This window comes from Ammospiza caudacuta, chromosome 4, assembly GCF_027887145.1.
Source record: "Ammospiza caudacuta isolate bAmmCau1 chromosome 4, bAmmCau1.pri, whole genome shotgun sequence".
Lineage (NCBI taxonomy): Eukaryota > Metazoa > Chordata > Aves > Passeriformes > Passerellidae > Ammospiza > Ammospiza caudacuta.
The window spans coordinates 7,999,814-8,024,279 of NC_080596.1; the positions used below are offsets into that span (position 1 = coordinate 7,999,814).

General features: G+C 41.3%; 1 protein-coding gene across 2 annotated transcripts in view; it reads left to right on the forward strand.

The window, feature by feature from the left end:
• FBXW7 (F-box and WD repeat domain containing 7) overlaps positions 1-24,466 on the forward strand; it is a 178,718-nt gene that overhangs the window by 124,204 nt on the left and 30,048 nt on the right. Inside the window, exons 1-2 of one of the 2 annotated variants that reach the window (XM_058803174.1) lie at positions 21,371-21,529; positions 23,971-24,053. In XM_058803174.1, the coding sequence (XP_058659157.1) occupies positions 21,371-21,529; positions 23,971-24,053 (242 nt within the window). Of the gene's footprint in view, positions 1-21,370; positions 21,530-23,970; positions 24,054-24,466 lie in introns of those variants that run through there. The other variant, XM_058803173.1, reaches the window with a different exon arrangement.

The following is a 24,466-nucleotide window of genomic DNA, read 5'->3' on the forward strand; positions in this document are numbered from 1 at the left end:
AAGAAGTCAGCCTGAAGGCCTGCACTGAAAAAGAAAACCACGAGGAATGAGTTGTTCTCTGAGAATAATGTCGATAAAAGAATTGAAAATGGCCTTAATTCAAAATAGGAATTGCAGAGAAACAAATACCCTATCCCCTCTGAAGACAATATGAGAAATACAAAGATGTCCCCCATTTGTGAAATAGACAGACAAATTATTATGATGGATGTCAGCTGTGAATAATGGAAAGCACTTATTCTGGTCCATGGGAGTTTGGGCACTGTGTACCAGGAAGAGTGAGAGTACAGCCTCCACTGGCTGCAACACAGGGAGACCCTGAGGTCTTGAAACTGTGGCTAATAAATTTATTCTGGTTAGCTGAAAACATCATCTGATGAGGAATTTTTAAGTAATAGCTATCATGGGTTCAATTATTTCCAAGGCAGAAAGACAGTCACCTTCCTCTTGGTAACAGAAATTTCCTGTTGCAGAGTGCACTCTAAATCAGATGAGAAATGTACATCAGACAGCATGGTTCCCCAGGCAGAAATTTAATTCTGGGGTGACACCTGGTCTGCGGGTACCCATCCTCCCTGGTAATTCACTCAATAGGCTGCTGGTCGACCTCTTTGTGTTGAGGGAATGGGCAAGGGGCAGCAAGGAGATGATGATGATGATGATGATTATTATTATTATTGTTAGGTCTCTCTACCTGTCAGGATTTAAGAGAGAACTGTCTCACAAAGCTGGCAATAATCTAGGTGCAATATGTCATTTTTCAGAGCAGGACTAACACAGACAACTTCTACTTAGGCTGATTAATATGGTGGCAAACCAGCTTCATGTTTCTGCCTCACCAATCAGATCTGTTATTTCAAGGTTCTTTTCAGTGCCGTCAGATTCAAAATGATGATTAACATTTGGACCTGCAAATGCTCTTTGACCTACATTTGGGGAATACAAAAAAAGCTTAATTTAATTGCAGTAAATTCTTTCAGAAGGGATGTAAGAAGTCAAAGTTCTTCACTCATGTATTTCTCAACAAAATTCAGGATGGACACTTTTGGAGATCTTAATGTGAACCATGTGTTCGTTTTTCTCTCTGTGAGGACCAGTGCAGTAGGACTGCATTTTCAGTCCTTCCAGCACAGCACCAGTTGATTCTCTGTGGGAGTTGTCATGTTTCTTATCCATTAAAGCAGACCCCTTAATAGCTCCTATCACTGCCAGGCAAGCTTTATAAGTTCAGAGTGTCTCTTATGAGACTTGGTATTATACATCTAATTCAGACAAGTGTGTCTCACAATCACTATTGCATTGTTTCCAAAGAAAATACAGCAATTATCCTTTCCTCTCTGACGCATCAAAGCCCAGCTCATAGGAGAGCTAAATCTCCTGGCAAGAAGGTTGTGGTAAGATTTGCTTTTCAGCTCTGCAACAGCCAGTGTGCAAAAGCTGACTAAATACCATTGGATTGGCTGTCAACATTTCACTGTGCATTCTTGATAGATATCTTGTCTTTGATATGTTCCCTCTACAAGGGGAACTGCATAGACTGTGTACAATCTTTACGATGCTTTTGGTTGTTGAAACTCAAAGAGTGATTCCTTTTTCTATGGTAGGTAGGTAGAACTACTTTTGTCACCATCTGTAGACAGTAGGATGAGTAAAAAAGGAATTTGAGTAACAAGTTTTCACATGCAGTCTCATTGTAAAAAGAGGGTCTGTCCAAAATACAGAGAGAAGTCAGTAGTAAAAGTTTGGTTCTGTTTTGTCTGAAGATATCTCTGCTATGAAAAATAAGTGGGAGAATTTTAGCCTGCAGCTTAGGATATAGTTAACCTTGACTGTAGAAACTTCCACATGGTGGGAGTTCCAGCGAGCAGGACAAATGTGTCTTTGGTGCCAAGTCTGGTTTGCCTGCAGTTTCCATCTTCCATCTGGCATTGACAACACCACCTGAGGAAGGAAGGTGGAAGCAGGACCACCCCAGTCGCCTATGGCTGTTTTTTCCATTGGTATTGGACAGACCTCAGAGCTTGGAGGCGTGAGCTTTGGCCTGTAAAGGGTAGAAGTTTTGAGGCCAAACCAGAGATTTTGCAGTTTCTTTTCCCAAAAGGGAGGTATTTTCTCCTATTTTAGTTTAAGCAGAGTTTAAACTACAGGGAAGAACCCAGTCTGCTGTCCTCTGTACCCCTTGCAGTGGTGACATCTAATGTTGGCCATGGATTTGTTTTGTGGTGAGAGCCACTGAATTTTTAAAAATCTTTATTTTCTAGAAGTGTATTCAAGATCTGAAGCCATATTTTTAAAAGCAAAAATGCCTTTTTAATTAAAATGTGAGGTTATAATAATGACTTTCTGGTTGGCAAATAACTGATTTACATCAAGCCCCAACTTAAAGCATAGTGCTTGGAGCACCATGAATACAAAATTCTATCCTTTCTTATCCCATGTGTAGGAGGAATCCATCACGATTGCAGATACAATGAAACAGTGGATTTTGACATTTTATTAAAGTTTGGACATGTAATCACTCTTCAATGTTCTGTTCAAAGGAGCCTCAGCAGAAAATAGCATAAAATTACCATGCACTGATAATGGAGAGAAGCACTGAACTTCAGATTTACGCTCTCATTACTTGTTCCATCACATTCTCAGTTCTTTGTTGTGTTGTCTTTATGGCTTCTGCTGTTCTGAGAGTAAGGTTCCCATTCATTTTTAGAACTCTAAAAGGACATAAATTGTAATGGCTGAATTTTGATATGACACAGGTTAACAAAAATGAAGAAGTTCTTTACTCTCAACTCTCAAAAGCAAAGCTAATATATTTTCCTACTGTTTTCTTTTGATTTCTTTTCCAAACATACAAGAAAAGTTAACTCTCTCTGACATTTGAGGTAGATGTGGTGTTATATTTCTCTGTGGTAATGTTCTTTTATATGTTTTAAATGCTAGCATTAAATTCTGGACTCATTATAAAGAAACTCACTTTCGTTTGTAAAGTTAATTTTGTATTTTCTATCATGAGGATTTTACGTATAAATATTTGTGTAAGTTGCCTTTTTCAAACGTCTTGGCACAAGAAACTCAGCTAAAATGGAAGGAAAATTGTTTATGGGAAGAGAGAAGCTTTCTAATCTCAAAAGAAGTCTATCATGTTTAAAGAAAAACATAGTTTTATGATAAAAGAATTTTTAAATAAATCCACTAGGTTCACTGACTAATAACTTTTCACCTCTTGCAACTGCTGCAACAAACAAAAAAATCGTTTGCTATGAGGACTTTGCTGAAATAGGTGGGAAAGGAATTGCCTGTTCTGTTTATTTACCAGTGAGCTGAAAAAAGGAAAAAAAATCAGGTATTCAAACAGAAGTTTTTTTTAAAAGCCACAAAGAGAGAAGGTTGTAAACTCTTTGTACTCTCTTTGACTTTGTACTTTTTTACATATTTGAACTTTCCCTCCCAGGATTTTTTTTTATATTGCAGATTTCTGTACATGAGTGGATTTCTTAAAGAGCTTGCAGATACAGCCTTTAAAAGTGTCCTTCAGGTTGGTTAGTAGATGGTCTCTACTTCTGTAAACAGATTAGGCTTTGTCAAAATCTTTGGGGTTGTTTTTTTTTTTTTTTTGAGGTGGGTATTGTCATCTGTGAGAGCTTACACTTACAGGCAAATCATGGGGATGATGACTATGCCTTCATGATAGCATAAAGAGATTTTCTAGTTTGACAAAAAAGTGGGCATTGTTGCATCTGCCAGAGTACTTTCCACAGAAGTGATGATGTCTTGTGTAGTAGCTTTGCTTAAAATCGTGTGGCTTGGAAAATTCCAATTTTAGCTGCTATTTCTCTGCTAACCAAATCCTTCACTTGGTCACAGTTAAGGTGGGATAAAGAGCACTTTGTTGGCAAAGAGTTCAGTCTTAGCAAGAAGCTGCAGCAATTTAAGAAATTATTTTATCCCACTGTTCCTAAGTACTCTGCTCCCATGGCGGAGTATAGGAGGAATATGCTAGCGATCCACAGCCACGTGTCTGCAAAATCCAGGAGTTCAATTTACACCACTGCAATCCTTACAGATTGTTTGCCTAGGTGAGCTCAGGTAAGCAACCCTTCTGTTTAAGGGAAATGCCCTCTCAAAGCTGCTGGCAATGTTGTTTGTCAAAATGAAATATTTTAAATAGTAGGGCTCTGCCAACCCGGCTGGTTGGTTGGAGTGGATTAGGTTGGGCTGTTTCTACCAGAGGGGATTTGCAGGTGGGTACAGGGGGCTGTGGGGAAAGGATGAGTGACAGATGACAGGCAAAGCCTGTCACCCACTGAGTGGGCACTGCTTCCACTGGTGCCCCAGAGCTGTGTCAGCCTGGAGGGCAGTCACAGTCCTAGGGAGGCTCTGCCATCATCACTGCAGCAGGAGCAAGGGCTCTGTAATAAAATTGTCTCGTGAATTGGTGTGGCGGTACGAGGTCTGTGGAAAGTGGTGAAAGAAATGTGTGATTTGAAGATATTTTAGGTATTTCATCAATGGGTTTAGGAGAACACACCCTCATTAATAAAAGTCAGTTGGTTTTGAAGTTGAAGCTTTTGACTGCAAATACATTTTATGAGTAATATCTGAGCAGAATGATTTCACTGGAAGGTCTTTCCATCTGATGAAGCCAAAACCACCTCCAAAATACATCACTAAAAAGTTGCTGGATTTTATTTTGCTGATGTCTCATTTTACGCCTGCAGAATGAAAGTGTGATTTAATTTAGTTGTCCTGACTGATAGTAAGGGAATCATTGTGGAGTGGGCTTCAGAGCATGTAATCAAGGGTTTCTGAAACGCTTATGCTTTATCTGCTAGTAGTATTAAACCTCTTGCTGCTGTTTCTCGCTGCTTCTCCAGCCTGTCTCATACACTGAGAAAGCAAGGGGCCATGAATCCAAGCCTTCACTTCAAGCAGCTGCTGCTGTTAGCTGTCTGCAAGCTGACCCCATGTATATTTGTGAATATGTAATTCTCAGCAGAACTTAGGCCCCTGGCATATCTATCCTCTGTGTATGTTACTACAGTTTTCCCTTCACAGGGCTCAGGTGTTGCGCGAAGTCACATGTAGCAACACTAGAAACAGAAGTCAGGATTCTTTTTTAAGAAAAGAAAAACATAAATTCAACCAAAGGATGGTTTCAACTAAGTGTCTTTTGAACTGAATAATTGAAATGTATTTTAGCAATGCTGTTTGTGTATCTATTTATTGAAAACATACATGGAACAGATGACTTGGCATGTCCCATCAGACAACAGGGGGTTTTAGTGTGTATATGTGTGAATGAGCTGGGACTGCCAGTACAGGGTGAAGGTCTTGTAACTGCAACAGTGGATAGCAAGCACAACTGAATTTCATGACAGATATCTTGATGTTGGATTAAGTCATTTGCCTCTAGAATTTCTCAAAGAAAGCTGCTTTTGAAGTCAGATGTGCCACTCTTTGCACGTATTGGATTTGGGAGGCTCTAATGATTAAAGCAGCAGTAATACGGGCTTATAAGATGTTGGGTCAAATCCTGGCAGTACCATGAGGCCCCAGTGACTTCAGCACACTTATCCTGCTGATGGGGAATCCAACATATCTTGGCTTCTGTGACTGTGACCAGTTGGTACTGTGAACATGTCATCTTCCAGCTCAGCTAAGTTGGCTGGATAAGCTGCCACCCTTTGGGCTACTTGCAGGTATTTGTCATGCATCCTGCCAGCAGACTTCTGCTGCTTCAGATCTGCCACTTAAGCTGCTCATGTCATCACTTCTTAGCCTGTTTAAGGGGAAAAACATGCATTTATTGCCAAAGATCTACTTCTATATATAGTTGTATAAGCCAATTTAGCTCATGGACTGAAATCTGTTAAGGAGGGGAGAGTAATCTCTTCTGGTACAGCTATATCCAGCAGAGAGTATGCCCATGGCTTGCCATTTTGAGAGCTGGTTTTGACAAGTTGTTTCAGAAAAGCTTATGGAAGGTATGCTGTCTTACAGTGGAGAATGTCTGTAGAGAGGTGTGGGCATTTCCTTTGGAGAAGTTAGCAGTAGGCATGAGGAATGCTTCTGGAGCAAATGGGCCTCTGATCTAGAACTGTTCTTGATGTAAAGCATGTTTGGTTATCAGTGGTCATCTTCACATGTATTTGAAAATGGGATTTGAAGTGGTAAAAACACAGTATCCTCCTCTTCCTAAAGATTTATTTCCTTGTCAACTGTGGTTTTCTACAGATCTTGTCGAAAGTCATCCTCTCTGCTCTGCACAGAGGCATTGATGTGGAGAGTGTGTTCTTGTAGACTCGGTGTTCCCAGCCATGGCCCCAGAGTTAGTTCATAACCAAAAGGTGGGAATGGCAACATGAAGAAGCAGTCTTGATTCCTAGCCAAGCTTTTAGTGTGATTCACCTCTGGGTTAAGCCCTCAGCTTGTGAGCCCCTTGCTCCATTGGGTCCCTTTGAGCTGGGGTCTTTACCATGTCCTGAGTAGTTCTTACTTTAAAAGGGCAATCTTATTATGAGGAATATTGATGTTATTTGACAAACCTTTGTTTAATACATTGAGCTGTCTGTTCCTTTCCTTTCCAGCTTCAAGATCACTCTAAAAAGTGCTAACAAATTAGGAGCTTCTTGAAATTAGCTTTACATGAAGAAGCAAATATACTCAATTCAGTTACTGGTTTAATGCAGATCAAGATAATATTTCCCCCTCATTCCCAAAGGCCCCTAAAGGAATAGTGCAATTCCATGATGGCATCCATACAGATAAAACGAAGTATAACTGCATTATTTGGAAACTACTGCAAGCTACTTCTGTTTTCCCTTTCATTTAAAAACATTTTGAAGACACTAATGCTGCTGGGAGAGAGTCTTAACATCTGAGCACTGGAAAATTTTTTCTTAGTTGTCTGTTCTTCCAGAATATTTGTGAGAACTGTGGTTTTGTTTCAGGGAAATGAAAAGTTGGAAGAACTTGTAGAAGGTTTAGAAAGACCTGTCAGGGGCATAAAATTGTTAATTTACCTTCCTGAAATTCTTGTGTTTTATGGAAGAAATTAGTTAGTAATTTATTTTAGACTGAGCGTTTTTGGGCGGGACCAGATTTTTTCAGATCTAGGTGTTATTGATCAAACTTTTGTTAGAAAATGTAAGTTGGATATGTGACAGCTAGACATGACTGCAGCAGCCTTTGACTCTCTTGTTGATACCATCAGCTGGCTGGTGGGGTCTTGCATGGTGGGGTCTTGTTTGGAGACCAGTTGCACATCCTGTTTCATTGAGGGCTAACTCAGTACCTCAGTAGTGAGAAAAGATGAAGGGTATATGAACCACCCCTTGGGATTTCTCTAGGTGTCACATACCCTTGAGCACAAATTCTCCTCAGGACCTGAAGACACTTTGATTGCTTATTTATATATTTAGGTAGATATAAAACCAGAAAAACATTAACTGCCAGTTGCAGCTATAGAAAATGCCCTTCCAAAAGATCAAGAGGGTTGGATTTGGTATGCTGGTTGTTTTCACAGCCTTCATGACAGCTCCTTATCCTGGTATCCGTTCCCATTCTCATTCATGGGCATCTGCTAAATTTTTAAGTTAAGAGTTCCATTTTCTATTGCAACAAAAGAGTATAGTTTTTGTGGAGGTGAAGGGGGCATTATGATTGTTTCTCACACTTTTTTTTAAATTCTGAGATGAGATTTCTTTTGGTACAGCCATCTCTTTAACCTCGGTGTATACTGCCTCTGCTTAGAAAATAATGTTAGTATCACAACTCTTCAAAACAGATACCTTTTAGATTGTAATAGATGTCCCTTGGAAATTGGAAATGGGAAATGAGTTGGATTTTCTGTGTCTTGGAACTGTTGACCCATGCCTTAGATCAATGCAGACTCTGGCTGAGTCTTCCTCTTTTTTCTTTTTCCCATTTAGCCTGGAATACTGAACAGTTAACCCAGCTTACTAGTCACGTTTCTATAGCTCCTTTCAGAGGGCCACACAAAACTGCCAACTGTCTACCTGCTGTAAAAGCAAAACCCCACCATTCCTAAAGTAGATGCACATAATATGGTAATGTAACCAGCTATCATGAACAGGAAAGTGAACAAAGCCCAGTTAGTGTTACTGTTCTTGCTTCTCGGTATGTTCACCTGCTGAGTCACATTTAACTTTCCTCTGTGATACAGCAAATCAAGTACTTAACATTTTTTCCCTAGGTACTTTGCATAAAGAAGTATAAAGCTTGTTCAGATTTTCTGGTTAACAGGATACTACTCTGAGAGCACCTCTTGTGCTCTTCAGGACTGAGTAGCCCACACATCTTGCCACAGATGTGGGGCTTGTCTGTCTCAAAGGAAGAGAATTTCAGAGGGCTCTTTGAAGGACTGTGCTGATAAGGAGGCTGACATCCCTATCTTGAGTTGAAATGTACCTTGTTGTTTTAGCTTTTAACCCACTAGTCTGCACTGCCTAAAATGCCTGAATTATGGGGATGGTTGGTATCCTCTGCTGTCTTTTCCCTGACAGGTCGATTGCTCAGTCTAAACTTGAGACTGTTGGATTCCCTTCTTAAAGTAGCTGTCCACCAAACTTTGTATTAATCAAAATCAGTAAATATGAGCATATTGTGCATAAGGCACAAGAAAACTGTTTTAAAACAACTGTTGCAGCAGTTTTTTTAAAAACCCCAGAGCTTTGCCATATGACTTGTGCCAGGTAGTGTTCTCATGCTGGCTTACTTAGGGGCAATACCTTCACTTTATTCAGTTTTACATAGCAGAGAATGAGGGTTGCTCAGTGCAATGTTGCATGTGAATCCAGAGACCACCCGCTGTTCCTAAACACAGGGAATTAAAATCATTTGTAACCAGGAGAGACTTTGGATGAAGTTTGCCAGAAATGTAGTAGGAACCAAAATAAAAGAGTCCCTAGTACAGGTCAACCAATTCAGCTTTTGGAATCAGCATAGCGTAGGAGTTCCTAATGCCTCTGGTGGTAGTGGTCTGCCTTCTAATTTTAGTCTCTTTCAGTTTACTTGTAAAGCACAATAGACCAGTGCAAAAAATCTGCATTTTAAAAAAGTTTTTGAAGAGCAGGCATGAGTCATACCTGTCCCTGCAGGCCATTAAAAAGCTGCCAACAGTTAGCTGGGAAGAAGTGTATTTAAACTGTGTTCATGCCAATTTAAATCACTTTATTCAAAAGCATGAATGAGGTTGTAGTATTCCATTAAGACTGTTGTTATCAAATTTTAATGAGGAACTATATTTACACAAGCAGCAAATGAGTTCTTCCCAGAATTTTCTTTTTAATCAAACATTCCTAAACATTGTCTATGATTTTACAAGGGACAAAAGTGAACATTGTACAATCTTGTCCCAGTGGGGAAATTCAGCTGTGTTAAAATAACTGCACAGAAATTGAAATTTAGGTTCATCAGTGAATGATCTGGTCAGTGGCTCTAGCATGTTTTGTTGAAGGTAGGTAGCAAAATGGGGATTCAGGACTGGCCAGTTTTCAAGGCACAAGTTTGTTCTGTGTCTGAAATTAGACTAAAGGGAAGAGCCCTCATGATGTGTGAAGCTTGTGTCGAAGGTTAAATTAAAAGGGACCTAACTAACGCTAGTGTGCACTTTGATTTTTTGCCAACTTTCTGATCAAAAAAATGAGACTTCTGCTAAATACCAGACTGCAGGCTGGTGCTCTCATCCTCCTCCCTCCTGCTTCCCTTTCCCACTTCCATTCAGTCTCTCCCTGACACATCAGCAGGCCTATGACATACAGCAGGATATTTTTCCATTTCTGTGAGAAAGATTGGCATGCATAAACCAGTTTGGCAATGATTGAATATTAGAGATGGAGTATGATAATAAAAGGAAAGTGGGTAAAAAAAATCCCTAGAGATTTGTCAGAACATTGCTGGCATTGCTTAAGCAATGTTATAGCTAATAACAAGCTTTAGTAGTTGCTTTCAGCAAAATAAAAGGAATAGGAACTAGGACATATATTTGCTCAGGCTTTATTACAGAATCTTAAATCTGTCTTCCAATGTGTTAATTTCAAATAATAGTTTGCAATATTCTGCATTTTTTTCCTCTTATTTTAAAATAGTTTTAAGATACTTCCCTGTACAACCAACCACATTGGTGACATGGACTATTCCTTGGCATTTAATTTATAAATCAGTAACATTAGAAGGACTGCATTTTCTCAAATAATTGGATTTGTGAAATACTGAGTCTCCATAAACTTTCAAACTTCAAAACCATGGTTGCCATGTAATTTTGTGGTTACAAGTGAACGGAACAGCAAACAAAAAAATTTCAAAATCTTTAATTTACTCCATCCAGTCTATAAATAAAGCTTCAAAACCCAGGAGTTTCGTTAACTGTCTTGCTATTTAACCCACAGTGAATGGATTGGTTTAGGGAGCACATCAGCTCCATTACACTGATCTGGCAGTTGAGAAGTTTTTAGAAAAATGGTTAAATATGTGATGTCTGAGGTTATGTGAATGTTGCAACATGCAGTTTTCCTTGAGGGTAGAAACAGGGGTTTTTAACTTGTAGTTTTTTAAAATTCAAGTATAAATATTATAGCTTTATAAAGGAAGCATAAGTTTTATTTAACAAAATGCCTTCCCAAAAGAAGCTTAGACATAACAGTGGACAGGTAGGGTAGTTTTCCTTTTTTATGCTTAGTTCTTAGGTTTTCTGCAGGTAGCACTGAAAATATCTCTGTGAAACACTGTGAAATGTGCCACCTATTTCATACTTCTTGAATTCTATGAAACATCTGTTATGAAAAGTAGTTCTGGTGAAGTTAAATTCAGTGTAAAAAAAAATTATTAGCAATTGTCATCCCTCTCGTCTGGATGAGGGACTGGTTACCTGAAGTTATGCAGGGCTGTGTCTCTTGTAGAGGCAGGCAAGCATGCTGTGTGGTTTCTAGACTGGAAGCACCTGTTCAGGGAAGAGTGTTTTTAGTTGGGGCAGGTTTGCTGGCCTCCTTGCTCTGCCTGTAGCCCATTTTGACATGCAATTGCACAGCATAAGGTTAATGACAGTGGGTTAGCAAGCCTTCAAAGCATCTGGTGTGACCCCGGGATGCCTGGCATTCCTTTCTGCTCTGCAAAGATTTGGCATCCATCCTCCACTGCAGGAAGAATGTACTCAGGAGGAACCAGCTCACAGGGCTCCCCCAGGCCTCCAGAGAGGGGTGAGTTGTCATGGCAATAAATCATGAGGGCTCATGGAAAAGGAGTAAATCCTCTTCTCTGTGCTCTACCGTAGGCATGGCTTGGGTGAGAAAAGGAAGCTGGATCAAGCAGGTAGAATGTGCAATTTTCCCTTTTATAACCACCACTGCTGCTTAATGCTAGGGCAGAGTGTGTGTCATGGGAAAATGACCATTTTCATGTACCAGAGACACTCTGGGCTGCAAGGAGTCTGTGTCCTACCAGTCATAGTGCTGATCAGACTGACCTGACTGACCTGGGATTCACCAAGCATTCTGTAGCCAAAGGCAATGTTGGCAGAACTGCATCTTCCCTCTAGTGGCTGCTTCCTGCTGCTCTGCAGATGTGGGCAAGGATGGCAGAGAAAACACCAAATATTCTCTAGATAACTTGCTGGTGCAGGTATTAGACAAAGCAAAGGAGAAGCATTTCGGGGGACTGAAGCACTTCAGTGAAGACAGGCTGAGAGAGCTGGGGTTGTTCAGCCTGGAGATGAGAAGGCTCCAGGGACACATCACTGTGGCCTTTCAGTTCCTCAAGAAGGCTTATAAAAACGAGGGAGAGTCACTTTTTATACAGGCAGGTAGTGACAGAACAAGGGGGAACAGTTTTAAACTGAAAGAAGAGAGGTTTAAGCTAGACGTTTGGAAGAAATTCTTTACCCGGGGGCTAGGGAGGCACTGAGGGTTGCTCAGAGAACTTATGGATGCCCCAAATCTGGAATTGTTCAAGGCCAGGTTGGATGAGGCCATGAAGAACCTGATCTAGTGGGTGGCATCAAAGACCAAAGTGGGGGAGGTTGGAACTAAAAGATCTTGAAGGTCCCTTCCAACCCAGGCCTTTATATGATTTTGTGTCCTGCAGTCCAGATGTCCCCTGCCTTGTAGATGGTTGAACATTGTATGGAAAAATGCTTGTCCTGAATTCCATGGAGGGAGAAAATGTGGTTGAGAATGGGAAGGGAAGGGAAAGGAGTTACAACGTGGGACAGTAAGTCTTGTTAGACTGTGATGTTGTGGAGACAGCAGGATGGGCCAAACTACAGGGGAAATACTGGCCAGGATATTGATACAGGAAGCACAGAGCAAGAGAATGGACGTTGGGGATGATGCTTACAGAGAAACAAGGAGGAGGAAAAGATGGAGAGAGCCCAGGAAATTAATATACATTCAACAGAACAATCACCTCTGCAAAGCTGAGTCTCAAGGATCCTACACTTCTGTTACCAGCAAACTGCCCTGGCACATCACATTTCACCTTCCTCTAAGCTTTTGCACCAAAGGTGGCATCCTGCTGTTCCTCACTGTGGTAGGGTGTCACCTGGGGGCTCAAGCTGTGTTCCTGCCTGCCACACTGGACAGGGAGTCAATGCATTGCCACATGATGGGGTGAATTCCCTTGATGCTATAAAATGGATGCCAGGATGCCATGCCTAAACATTGGAATGTTTCCTTTGCAAACTTGATGCATGTGCACAGGTGGATAACAATGTATAGTAAATCACAACCTCAAACACTTTCCACAGAATCTCTCTTATTTAATATGTACCATGCACAGGCTATCTTGTTAAGCAGCTCTTTTGTAGTAAAAGCATCTCATTCCTGTAATTTCAAATTCTTTTGAATGCTTGGTTTTGTAACCTTTTACCCCCTTTAGGTAAAACAGGTAGGAAAAGAGATTTGACATTTTTAATAGTTTTTTCTTTGCATTCTTCCTAAATCCTTCTGGCTTAATCTCTAATTCCAGGAATTCTTTTGTCTGTAGCCTCAAGACTCACAACTAACCCCTTCTCATTTTCACATACCACAAATGACAACAGAAACTATTTTGTAAATAAATTTGTATAGATTATGCCAGATAAACAAGCACTTCTCTTGGCAATTAAAATAAAGCTATCTCAAAAAAGAAAAAAAAAAAAAAACTTAACAGAAAACAGCAGTAGATACCAGTCCCCCATTTGTATTCAGTGCAAAGGACAGACATTTTTCTGTACAAAGGTGATTTGACAACCTGCTTATATTTGAGTGAAAACAGTTTGAATGTTGGTGTTCAAAGGCAGAAATGCACACTTTTCCAATTTGGAAACCTACTTGTCAATATAAACAGAAAACCTCAGCTCTCTGGTTGAAATATTGAGAAAAGGAACTGATTCCTATTAATTTATTTTGTATCATATTTGTCATCTATTGATCAGCAAGGAGGGCTTGTGCTTTGTGTGCCTAGGAACAGTCTCTATGCATGTGACTTTATGGACTATTGTCACATGCATAATCTGTGAAATGACTATGATAGGAATATAAAGTACAATTATTTTAAAAATACCCCAGGCAGTGGCTGCTGTCCTCCTGTTGTGCCAAGAAGACACCCTGTGCCCAGGTGGCCTCTGCTGCTGGTGTGGTGTGGCAGCCACTGCCCTTGCCCTCAGTGGTGTGTGTGGATACCTGGGAGAAGAGTGGGCCACGGAGGGAAGGGGATGGGATGTGTGGTGCCAGCTTCCTCCTCAGTGCAAGGGTGGGAGCCAGAGGCTTGCAGGGCCACTTGCCCAGCATGTAACAGGCAAGGTCATCACTTCAGGAAATTTAGGAATGTCCTTTGGTCTCTGAAGCAACTGCTGCTGTGACTCAGAAGCACAGCCTGGTTCAATGTGAACTTGAGTGATTAGCACAGCTATTACTGCATCTATAAATAGAATTCATATCACAATATATTAAGTTTAATGATATAATAAATAGATTACAGTTAACTTTAATAGGAGCACAATGAATGGAGACGCAGTTCTTATGAAGATCTGCTGCCATCAGAGACTGTTTTGCAAGATGTATTATATGTAATACCTTCTTTTTCCTTTGAAAAATGAATAAACTTACAATACTCTGTAAAAACAACTCAGTAAAGCAACTCATAATGTTCTTGTTGCACAGAAAGTGGCGAAGGATATGAAAGTGCAGGTTGCATTATCAACCTTAACTCTGCTCCTTATGAATATGCACCCTGAAAAAAATGTTTATTATATGCTAATATTGCTAGTTTTAAAACAAACCACATATTTCTGGGTAGGAAACTTGCATGTGGTTACTGTCACAGGGAATTAAAAGCAACAGGAAGCTTAGCTGCACTGATATTTTGTTTTCATTTATCTTTTTCTTTAACAAGAAGAAAAATGCTTTGGGAAGAAAAATGTTCTGGTTTTGTTGGTTTTATTCAGTGAAATAATATAGAGTTCTAATGAGACAAGCTTCCTGGAGTTACAACGTGACTTGTTTAAAGAAGGCTGGCATTATACCCCCTGCCTGTGGTTCACCTTGCTGTACTTGTTTGGTGGTAAATCTTTGAGTGTCCATTTCCATTTATCTCAGACTGAAGTATATTTTTCTGTGCAAATAAATTGTTCTGGTGATAATACAGTCCTCTGCATTGGGAGGACAAAGCCCAAACCCCACAGTTCCTTGGGGTTTCTCACTTAGGGCTGTAGTTTTGCAAGTGTTCAAGCTCTTCTGAGGTTAAAAAGGAGAGAGTGGGCTGTACCTCTTGCTATGCAGGCACACGTGTGTGTGGCTGTGCAGTCAGGGAGATGAGGAATCTGACCTGGCTGGAAAATAGCCTAGCAAAAAGGTCCCAAGGTCAGTGGCCACTGTAGTTGACCACAGAGCCATACAATGAAGTCTGTGATGGCACCTGAGAAGGTGATGCAAGCATAGAAATGAGTGGCCAAGGGCAGCCACAAGTGCAGGAACTGTTTGTTTTTTTCTTCTTCCCAGTGGCTGTGCTGGCTTAAATGCACATGAAGCTATAGCTGAGAGTGGTGCCTCTAGGTGTAAATAATAGGCTTATCCTCTCTGCATGGGACACTCAGGTCATAGTTCCTCATACCTTTTTCTCAGTGGTGTAGCTGGCCCAAGGAGTTTGTGCCCTGCCTGTGAATTGCTCATTTGCTTCTGCTGGCTCAGCTGTTTGTGAAAGCGTGGTAGAAATTGAAACTAGCAACTAGTTCTGAAAGAAAGAAAAAACAAAACCCCAAGGGTAAAAACTTAAACCCATCTCTCTTTACCCTGCATCAGTTAATGAATCTGGTTCACAGGGTGTTTCTACAGATGTTTGTTCCTGCAGAATTAAGGGCAAGAGCCATTCGGGGACAGGAATGAGCAGGTGAGCCTGGGACATCTTTAAGCTGATGTTATCACCAAGGAAGAGTGCATGGATCTGTTCCTTTCATTAATGGGCATATGACAGCTTTGGCTGTACTCCTTTAAAATAACCTAAGCATTGGAGCATATGCTGCAAGTTCTGTGCCCAGCTCCAGGGAACCAGCAAAGAGGACAGGATGTATGACCTTCAGAGGGGAGTTCTGCTCTGCTGGAGACACAGCAATGCCATATTACATTAAGCCTGTCTGTGAAATCTCCCTGCTCTTAAAACATAATTTGAAGTTTATTATAAGCATCCAATGCTGAAGTCTGTTATATACACGTCATGTTTAAATCCTTTTCAAAGCTATTTTTTACAGCCATTAACTAGCACACCTTTTGAATTTATCACAATGCATTTAGAGCTCTATTTTTTAAAAAGCAAGTATTTTAAGAAAGTAGTTTATGGGAAATCTCTGCTATAGATATATACCTTTAAAATGGTATTTGTAATCAAAGTTCACGCTATCCTAATAGGATCAGGATTTATAAATAAATATTAATTGATTTTTTTCAGTTGCTACTGATGCCATTTCCTTCCCTGCAGAAACAAAGCTTAAAGTCTTTTTACAATTTTGTTTGACTACAGTACCTTACTTTGCATGGAAATCACAGATAATCATGTGTGGGAAATTTCATTTTGAAAGCAGTCTTCAAAATGCTTTGCCAAGAAACATTATACAGCTAGTGAAATAGTTTGGTATTACCTATCATACTTCATAATACGTATTCTTCACTCCACTTAAGTAAGCTTTGGAAGGCTTCATGCAACTTAATGTAATGCCTCTCTGGATCCTTCCTCCCCTAATAGAGTTACTGTTGCTTTCACTACTTCCTCCCAAACCTTAAGTTCATTAGCATTATAATATGTCATTTATCATTAAGCTGCTGGTTAGTGCACATTGCAGTGTCCAGAATTGCTTGTACTACACTTGAACTACACATGATCATAAGTGTAAATTTCTTCCTCAGCTGTATTGAGGCAAACATGCAGTAGTGAACCTTTCTAAGCTTGCTGCCCACATTATAAATAAATTGAGCAGAAATTCCTCTATCTGAGCTGCTTCCAGGGAGCCAAGTTGCTTTTGTTCTTCCCTCATGGCTGTAATGTAGCAGCTGTTGGTCACAAACTGGTGCACCTAAATTCATTTCTCCAGGTTTGTTCTGCAGTATCAATACTAATGGTATATTGTACACAGTTACACCTGCGTGATAGGTGCATCCTGCACTGTGCCTTTGAACTTCCTTAGCCAAATAAACTGGTGAGTGGGCTAAACCTTTGTCTCACCCTGCCCACTGATCTGGAATTTACTCATAAAATACTTCCAGCTCAGCAACTAGGATGCACACTAATAAATCTCAAATCTGCAGCCCGTAGTTCTGCTGGCTAGCCCAAACTAAACTGGGAGAAACCATGAGAACGTGGGATTTCTATGATCCCAGTGGGTCACATGTTTAATTTCATTATAGTTCAAAAAGAAAAAGATCTAACAATAATAGTAGTGCCTTTTTGTAGTGGAAAGGCCCACCCTGAATTACTTTGAAACATGTTAAACACTTGCTGTCATGTGGAATGTTTTTCTCCTTTTCTGAGACCTTATACATGTTACACTCTAGCATGTGCCTTTCTCATTGAGTAAATGAGAACTTGGGCTTTTAAATGTAGGTGTCCTAAGAAAAGCTGTAGTTAAATGTCTAAAGCAGATGGCAGAAGTACCTCTCTGTGGGGCCAGATTCTTGCCTGAATGGGAGCATTTGGCAAATTAAATGAAGTATGTAGTTGGATGAATAGGTCGAATATAGAAGACAAAGTGCTGGCTGCTGCAGCTGCCCAAACTAGATTACCGAGCAGAAGGGGAGTGTTTAAAGCCTAAATGGGTCCAAATTTGAGAAAGGGGAAAACAACTAAGCATGACCATTCTTCTCGGGTCATCTTCACTGTGTCCAGGGTAAATCTTGCACAGCTAAGGATTTCGCCCCTCCTGCTTAGGATGTTTGATTTCCTGGATAGAAAAAACCCTGCAATCCTATTAGACAACACACAAAAATCCCTCTGAAATGTTTCTAAAGGAGTCAGTCTGCTAAGCGTCTGCTAAATGTGCAGAGTACACAGAATCCCTTCTGGCACTGTCTTGAATGATGCATTTACCAATATTAATGGAGATACCAAACCATATTGCTCCACAGTTCCTCTTGCACACATTATGCTCCCGACACACATATGTGTGTATGTGAAATGCCAATTATGGTTTTTGCATTCCCTGGTTTAAGCACCAGTGTTTTTTCAAAATGCTGACTGGCTATTACCACAGCCAGACCATCCTGTAGTCTCTCCACTCAAAAATGTTTCTCCAACTTAAAAAAAAAAAAAAACAAAAATGTTGTTTCTTTGGTCTGTTGCACTGTAATCTCCGTTCTTCTGGGGATTATATAGCTCTGCGGGTGATTTCTGTAATTCATTCTAGTCTTTCATTAGAAGTAATAGACAGTCTTAATTACAGCATGCCACATGACAAACTGGTAAAGGTGCTAGAAGTGTTGCCAACAGGAAAAGAATTGGATGCTGTGATTTTTTTTTAATTAAGAGTTGGCAGTACTGACGGGAAATAAGATTGGACTTGTGTCCACTGAAAACTATGTAATTTTGGTGTAGACATTTTTCTAAATGTCATGAATTGTATGTTGTTTGTGGTTTTAAGAATTTGAAAAATTATTGTCAGCTTAAACAAAGCAAGAGCAACCTTTGAAATTACATATATACCAGACAGGGAAAGAAACATGGTAACTTTTGATTTTTCTCTAAACATTGCTTTAAACTGTAGTCTTCCTCTGTGTACCTTAATTTGTGATGAATGTTTACTTTATACCATTAAGTATTCCTGGAGCATTAAGTTACTGTAGTAAATACTCTTTCAAATGTTGGTAGAGAGGTAAGTGAATGCGTCATCTTTGCTACTTGCTGTCAGGCTCTCAAAAGCACGTGCAGGGTTGGGGTCTTATTCTCCCACCTTTGTATTTTCCCAGAAGGCATAGAGTGAGGCTGTGTGACCTCAGGCAGTTCCACATCACTTTTGCAAAACCTTAATTAATTTCCTACAAGGGAGAGTGTAGTGAATTCATTACACAAATTTTTTCTGAGGACAGGGTGGTTCTCAAAGTCAAGAGAGAGAAAATCCTTTCTAGACAGGAATTTAGAGTGGGAGTCTAACAGTAGGTGCCCTCAGCCTTTGGTGGAGCATATTCTCCTCTAATAACTAGGGAGAGCCTAGGCTGTGGTTAAGCATTTTGGGGAAGAGCAAACATCCAACTAGAGTAATGTTGCAATTACCTAGAGACTATCAAACTTGGTTTGAGATAGAGGGAATGTTTCTTTATTTGTGGACAATCAAAAGTGGGACCACTACAGAGATAAATACTAAGAAGGTGAGAGCCAGAGCCATAACCATGTGCAATTTTTGTTTTTTGCTCTGAGAATGGCAGACTGCTAGATGAGAGATGGTCATTGTTCAAATGTCACATCTGTCTGTGATATCTGTATCAAAAATTAGGGAAAAGCCCAAACCTTTTGTGCAGAATAAATACCTGACATACCAAGTTTTCTACCATTAGCAAATGATTGCTGGGGTTATTACATGGGTCCTGACTGTGGCAAAGTGATTAGTAGTTAAGTCAGTGGGATTTTTTACCATGAGAGAATATCTGCCAATCATGATCAAAAGAGAAGTAATCTGCAATAGTAGTACTCCAAAAGAGAGGAAAATAGTAATTTCTAATTATTATTCAACTCATTGACTGCTTAATTCCGGAGCACATTTTGTTGAAAAGATAAATCTAGCCATGCTGTCAGATTATACTTGCCTTTGGGCTGGGGGAGAGGCTAATCTCTGGGGATTTCCTGCCCATTCCTGTTTCTGTGCTGGAACAAGAGTAGCCATCACCCCCGCTCTGCATCGAGTGCATTCACTGATGGGAGAAGGGGCAGAGATGGCTGCAAGTATCACAGGACATTAGGCAAGCACATATATAAAGTACTTCTAAGTCCTCACAGTGATAATGTTCAAATTCTTTCTTACTCTGATGGTTTGAGTATTAATTTGCTTCCTGTAGTTATTCAATGTGTATATGCAGCCTGTGGTTTTTTCCCTTCCCTTTTGCATGTGATGTGCTAGCAAAGGCAAGCAGTAATAGTCTCCCGGGATATGTACAGCTCTGTTAATATCTGAGGTATGAAGTCAACTCAAGACCATTTTGTTCTCATAAAATATACAGCACTGCAGTTTAGTGGATAATGGCATAAATGCCAAGATTTGATGGGCAGAACCATTTTCACTGGGAGATGAAAAACACTGTGGAGACTCAGTGCTGGATGGGAGATACATAAAACCACCGAGTGGCAGAATCTGTGCTGTGGGGGTAGCGATTTCACCTTACCTGGCTGTGCTAACACCTGCCACACTTAGCTATTGCTAAGTAATAATACATATGAGATTTCTTTAAAGTAGTAATGAGGAAGCTAATGGGTTTTACAGAAAGTGCTTCCATTCCTTTAGATGTGTGTTCTGTAAAGGTAGAACCTTTTTTGTGCTGCTTTGGGTGATAAAGAAGAAGATAGTTTCCCCTCAGGTCAGTAGGAACGGACTACATGCTTCCTTCTGTTTGAGTGAATCGGTCTGGAGGGCTGCTGAGCATCTCCAGTTTCCACTGCACCTGGGGAAAATTACAGGGGAATGCTGCAGCTTCAGATCGTGTTCAGGGTATGCTCTGTTCTGAACTTGGGCAGAAAACTTTGCAGGAGGGAAAAGGAAAGAAAAAGAAAAAGAAAGAAAAATTTCTGAAGCTGAAGTCTCTTGAGTTGTCTGCATAGAAACTAAAAAAATCAAGCTGCCTAGCTGCTGTGCCGGTTCCAGGTATCTGAGAGACCAGCCTATGTGTCAGGAACTTCAATGCCCTTGAATCGAGCCGTAAGGGTGAGCCGGACAGATTTGTTGATGTGAACAATGACCAAAAAAGGAGCGTTCTTTAGCAAGTAATTACCAAGGGCTTTCCTTGTGCTTTCCCTGAAATCCAGGTGAGAATCCTGCGTAGGATTTGAAGCCCGAGCTAAGATGGCTTGGTGCCGCCCAAGAGCTGCCTTGTGCGGTTCAGGGGAGCGTGTGTGCGCGCCCAGGCTGCTCCAGGTGCGCGGGGAAGGCTCTGCCTGCCTCCCTGCTGGGGAAACCCCGCTCCTGCCGCTGACAGCTCCGCCGCGGCTCTGCTCGGGATTACTAGTTTAATGTGTATTACATAATTGCTGGATTCGGCTCTTTCAACTCCTAAATCTTCAAAAACCGTTTATTCTATTGTCTAGCCAATAGAGGGTATTTCAGCATCTTTTTCCCTGGCAAAACTGTAGTGCATTTCAAATTATTCTAAAATTACCCGTACTTTTGGAGGACTAATTTGCGTCTGTCCACAGAATGCAGTCATGGACGAGTCCGGCCAGGCCCGCCGAGGGCGACGGTATAATTATAATTAGTGGAAACGAGCTTGTTTTGCACCCGCTTGGAAAACCGTGGAGAGAGTGGTACTGAGAGAACAGAGCGAGGGCTGGGGGCAGCCCCTGCCTGGGAGGCGGTGCGGGAGAAGGGGGCGGGTGGGGGGGGCGAAGGTGAAAGGGGGAGATAGCCCCAAACCCACGCAGCGCTGGGGTATTTTTTTTAATTCCTTCCCCTCGGCGCGGGCTGGGGGCGGTTTCCCGCCGGCGGGGCCCGCGGGTGCCTCCCGGCCGCGCATCCCGCAGTGCCGCGCCGCCGCTGCGGAGGCGGACGGGGAGGGAGGGACGGGGCGGGCGCGGGGGGCGGGCGGAGGCAGGCGGCGGGCAGGGCGGGCAGGGGGAGCCGCGCTCCGCGCAGGCAGGGCAGGGCCGGGCCAGCCGGGCCGAGCAGCGCCGCCGCCGCCCGCCGTGCCCGAGCATGTCGGCGCGGGAGGCGGTGACCTACCTGCCGGAGAAGGGGCTGTACTGCCAGCGCCTGCCCGGCCGCCGGGCCCGCGGGGCGCCGCCGCCGCCGCGCAAGGGGAAGCGCGCCGACACCATGGGCTTCTACGGCACCCTCAAGATGATCTTCTACAAAGTGAGTGTCCGCCCCCCGCCTCGCGTGCCCTCCCCGCGGGTGCGCGGCCGCGGAGGGCGCGGGGGCAGGGAAGGAGGGGCGGGCGGGGGCCGCGGCGGCGGCGGTCCGCGGGCGGAGACGTGCCGGCGGCGGGGGCTGCCGCCCGGCCGTAGCTGCAGTCAGCGCGCTGCCGGGGAGCGCTGCCAGCGCTTGGTGGCGGGCGGCGATGCGGAATGCAGTTTGCTGCCCCTTCTCTTCGTTTTTTATATATATTAATTTTTTTTCATATGCTGCAGTCTCGGTTAGTTTGATAAATAAACGTTGTCTGAAGGAGTTGTGTTTTCCTAGCGACAAATTAAATGTTTAGAGGGATGTTTGCTCGACGGTTTCTGTGTTTTGGTTACACGGAGACCTTACTGATGTCTGAATCTTGTCACTAGACCTCTCTGCTGTAAGAAAGTTTTATCTTCTTCATATGATATGAAGACGGCATTTTTGGCCGTCTATTTACTTAGCACCTTCTGAGATACTGAAAGTCAGTCTGCGTGGCGGACCCCATGTGAAAGTTGCCTAAAATGTCTGAAAAAAACCCAGCCAAAAGAAACAGGTGAAATCACTATTAGGCAACGTAATGCATGTTGTTTTCTTCACTAACGCAAAAGAATAAATCGCCAGAGCTGAGTGTTCTGCTGTAGGCTTTATACTTCTTATTTTTAAGATGTGCTTTTGCAAAACTGCATCTCCCTCTTGTGAGAAGCAGAAGAGGAATATGATGATGATAATGTCTTAGAAAGGCAAACTAGAAATAAAAATTTTTCGTGAACAGGAAAAATCCTTTCTGAAAAGTCTATCATCAAATACTGAAATTTGTTCTCAAACATCTTATTTATGCTTCCCGTAATTCTGATGGCTCACCCACCTAGCACAGCAATAAAAGATGGGATCCATTATTTTTCAGTGATCCTTGCAACTGGTTTTCGTGGGGGGAGCAGAGGGGGCTGCTCCTCCTGGGGTGTGGGGAAGCAGCGAGGGTGAGGCTGGTGATTCGGCAGCATGCAGGCGGTTCTGGCTCGGTGCTCATCTGGTGAAATGCTGTGGAGTGTCCCATGTGAGGCATGGGCAAGAAAACACAGCTACAAGGCAAGCTCTTCAGGTGGTGTTGTAGCTGTTCCCATAAAAACCACCCTTAGCTTTCCTGTGTAAGCACTAATGAAGCAGAACACGAGATCTTTGGTGACCGTTTTAGGTAAAGCCATAAGGGCATTTTAAAAGTATAAATAACCAAAATCACAACAAAAGTATATGGACCATAAGCTTTAGAGAATCCTGTTGGGTTTGGGGTGTTTTGTTTTAGGTAGCCAGACTGATACAATAAATGGTTAAATAACTATGTTATAATACAACATTAAAAAAGATCAAATCATTTGTGTATGAAAGATGCCAACTTTTAAACTGTATCTTAAACATCAAATTTTGAAAAAAGGAAGCAAATGGTTATACTAAAGTCAAAATGTAATACTAGTAGTTTATGTATTTTGCAGCTCAGAGTTGTAAACAGCAGTACACATTTTTCAGCTGGCTAAACTGTTGTGGTGTATCACATCTCAAAAAAGAAAAAAAAAAAGGAAAACCAACAAAAACTCAGAAGCTGCATTTGGCACACATATGTCTCATTTACTCCAAAAGTCTGTGGTTAAAGATTACCCAAATATGTAGAAAGTAATCTCTGTTTGTCTGCCTAGATAAATATGGCTTTCATTGGTTTCCATCTCTTTGGTAATTTTTGCAGTCTGGCTTCCCCTTTTAGCAGCTGCCCTGCTCGTTATTTGGTTTTGATCATATCTAATTGCGGGTGACATTCAAGACTAGGGTGTAGTGTTTTTCATCCATCCCCTTCTTGGAAAAATACTGGTTAATCTGTGACTCAGTTTTACTGCAGTTTTTGAAATGTTTTCAATGTACATCTTTAAGATAAAAGTATAGACAAAAGATACAGTAATTTTTAATATTGTTTATAATGCAGATAGGCTACCTAAAATTTAACCATTTCAATGAGAGACTAAGCAATGAACCTGAACACAAAGAATCCATGGCTTTGGTTTAGTTCCTTCCCTCCTCTCCTGGGAGGACAGAGAGAGAACAGTTTAGTGAATAAACCAACACAAAATAAATTAACACAGTTCTGCACTTTTGCTCAATTTGGGAATTAAAAGAATGTAATTCCAATAGATTTTGGACCCTAAAAGAGCAATAATATATACATGCACCCTCTAAAACATATATCAAATATTGTTGAATTCAGAAAATAAAATACTGCTTTAAGTGATTTTATGAGTGTCAACTTTTTGAAATTTGATATAAACATAGAAGGTAAAAATGTGTTAATTTTACAGAAGTACACATAACTAAGGTTGATTGTGTAACTAAATCCGTGTTGTTACTCTTTTTCCCTCACCTTGCAGATGAAGAGAAAGTTGGACCATGGCTCCGAGGTCCGTTCTTTCTCTCTGGGAAAGAAACCCTGCAAAGTCTCAGAATACACAAGGTAATTAAATGCAATGACAGATCACTGGATCCTGATTCCTGCGTATATCCTGTCTTTCCTATTGCTGAGCCTGATTAATTAAGCTCCTCTTAATGTTAAAACACTGTAAAGCAAACAAGAGGTGGTATCAGCATTTGTATATTGCTTTGCTAATTTAAATTACGTGAACTGAAGATGAGTTAATGAAGTAGCCAGACTTGCATTTCTTCAGTTGAGGTTTGTGTTTCATTCTAAATATAGCATGCCCATTTACTTAAGAGACTTTTTGAGGGCTAGAGCATTCTTGGGAATAAAGTCAAACAGATTTTAAAAAGGGACATAACAATAAACCCTAAGACTATTAAAATTGTGATCAAATGTATCACTGCTATGGTAACAGGAGTGAGAGAATGGAAATTCATGTAGGCAGAGCA